Here is a 1,901-nt window from a genome sequence, read left to right on the forward strand (position 1 = left end):
ACACACACACACACACACACACACACACACACACACACACACACACACACACACACACACACACACACACACACACACACACACACACATATATCGAATTACCCTAAATTGCTAGCTATAATCATATATATTAATATTATAAGAGATATTTAAACTGAAAAATAAAAATAAATGAAATAAGAGGAAGAATTTTATTTTCGCTCGAAGCGGATCTTAGTGCCTGATAATGTTTATATGAAAATTTGCAAATACATATAAAATATATTGATTTACGTAGGTTCATGCGAGGCGGTCACACAATGGTAAGCGACCATTCGCCTGCGAGTTGTGCAACAAAACCTTCGGCCACGAAATTAGTCTTACGCAGCACAGGGCTGTGCACTCCGCAGAGAAAGTGTTCGAATGCAAGCAATGCGGTAAAGCCTTCAAGAGATCCAGCACACTCAGCACTCATCTTCTAATCCACTCGGACACGAGACCGTACCCTTGTCAGTTTTGTGGCAAACGATTCCACCAAAAGAGCGATATGAAGAAGCACACGTATATTCACACCGGTAAGTATAATCTATAAATTCTTTTTTATTTTAAAATTAAGTTTAGAAATATTGATTTCTTTTCTTTCATATAACAATTTTTTCGATAATTATTTATATTTATTTCGTATAATTAGAAAATATATGATAAACTCAAAAAATTAGTGTGCTTTAATATTTATATAAATCATTAGCTATATTTTCGATAAAAATATATCTATTACTATATCTATTACTATATCTATTACAGAAAATACTGTATTACTGTCGATTTTAATTTTCGTAAATGATTTCAACGATTTTATTAATAAACTTATGAATTTCTCTATTAAGTCTAATAATTTTATTTACTAATGTTCCACACGAACATGAACATAAACTATATTCCATTGGTATTCTTACATCGCTTATCCAATTGGATGGAAATACTAAAATTAGTCGGATTGAATTCGCTTGGAACGCAATTATCTCATCTTTTGGACAGCTCGTTAACTTTCACGAATGTTATACGAAAATCGTACTCGTGATTCCGATGGGTATCGTTATCGAGGGGACGTAAGGGATCAATTAGTCCGGCAAGTTTGTGCGATAAATAATGCAGCCAACCGTCTGGACCGAGTCCTTGTGAGAGGCTCCAGTTGAATATAGCACATGTGGCCAATGCATTTCAGGGATGCCGAGTCCCACATTGCGAGTTTCACTCAGTAATAATCGTAATGTCTCTTTCGGGGGTCTCCCCCGTCCCTTCTGTATTTAACGTTCACGTTCCTTGCTCCCACGATTTGGGGTGGTATCATAGCCTTCCTAATCTTGGAATGGAACTTTGCCGTGACGCAATATAGTGTCTGTACAAGTGGGTAATCTTATTTTACGAAGTTAATATTTTGACTACTGATTGTATCTGAATGATAAAAATGTTTCTTCGAAAATTAAAATAAAAAAAATCATGTAGCTATTAAATTAGCTAATAATATTTTTCTTTAGCATTCATAATGAGAACTACTTTCAGAAAATGAGAATTAGATTATTCATATACAGGGTATCATGGGAGAAAAAGAAAGAGATGATTTTGCATTTAAATCTAAAGAGCAATTTCAAACTATTATTAAATCTTCGTAGCGCAACTGTTGTTTTTTTCTTGTATCTTTGCGTGTTTATCTTCGACACTACGCATCAATGTCGAACGCATCGAACGTGTGATTGGGGAGGTCGAAATAAAAAAGTTGAGGGAATCGCAAAGCGGTGGCGGCAGGACACTTGACACTTCGGTGTCTCCCGGTTGATGGAGCGGAGTCTTGAAGGAAGGTTTCTTGAGGATGGAAAGAGAGAGAGAGAGAGAGAGAGAGAGAGAGAGAGAGAGAGAGAGAG

At 36.0% G+C, this 1,901-nt stretch overlaps 1 protein-coding gene across 1 annotated transcript in view; it reads left to right on the forward strand.

The window, feature by feature from the left end:
• Positions 1 to 1,901, forward strand: part of LOC105618491 (zinc finger protein 358-like) — a 36,701-nt gene that overhangs the window by 12,286 nt on the left and 22,514 nt on the right. Inside the window, exon 4 of the mRNA XM_012200023.1 lies at positions 278 to 554. Coding sequence (XP_012055413.1) covers positions 278 to 554 — 277 coding nt within the window. The remainder of the gene's footprint in view (positions 1 to 277; positions 555 to 1,901) is intronic.

The sequence above is a fragment of the Atta cephalotes genome, assembly GCF_000143395.1.
Source record: "Atta cephalotes unplaced genomic scaffold scaffold00017, whole genome shotgun sequence".
NCBI classification, from domain to species: Eukaryota; Metazoa; Arthropoda; class Insecta; order Hymenoptera; family Formicidae; genus Atta; species Atta cephalotes.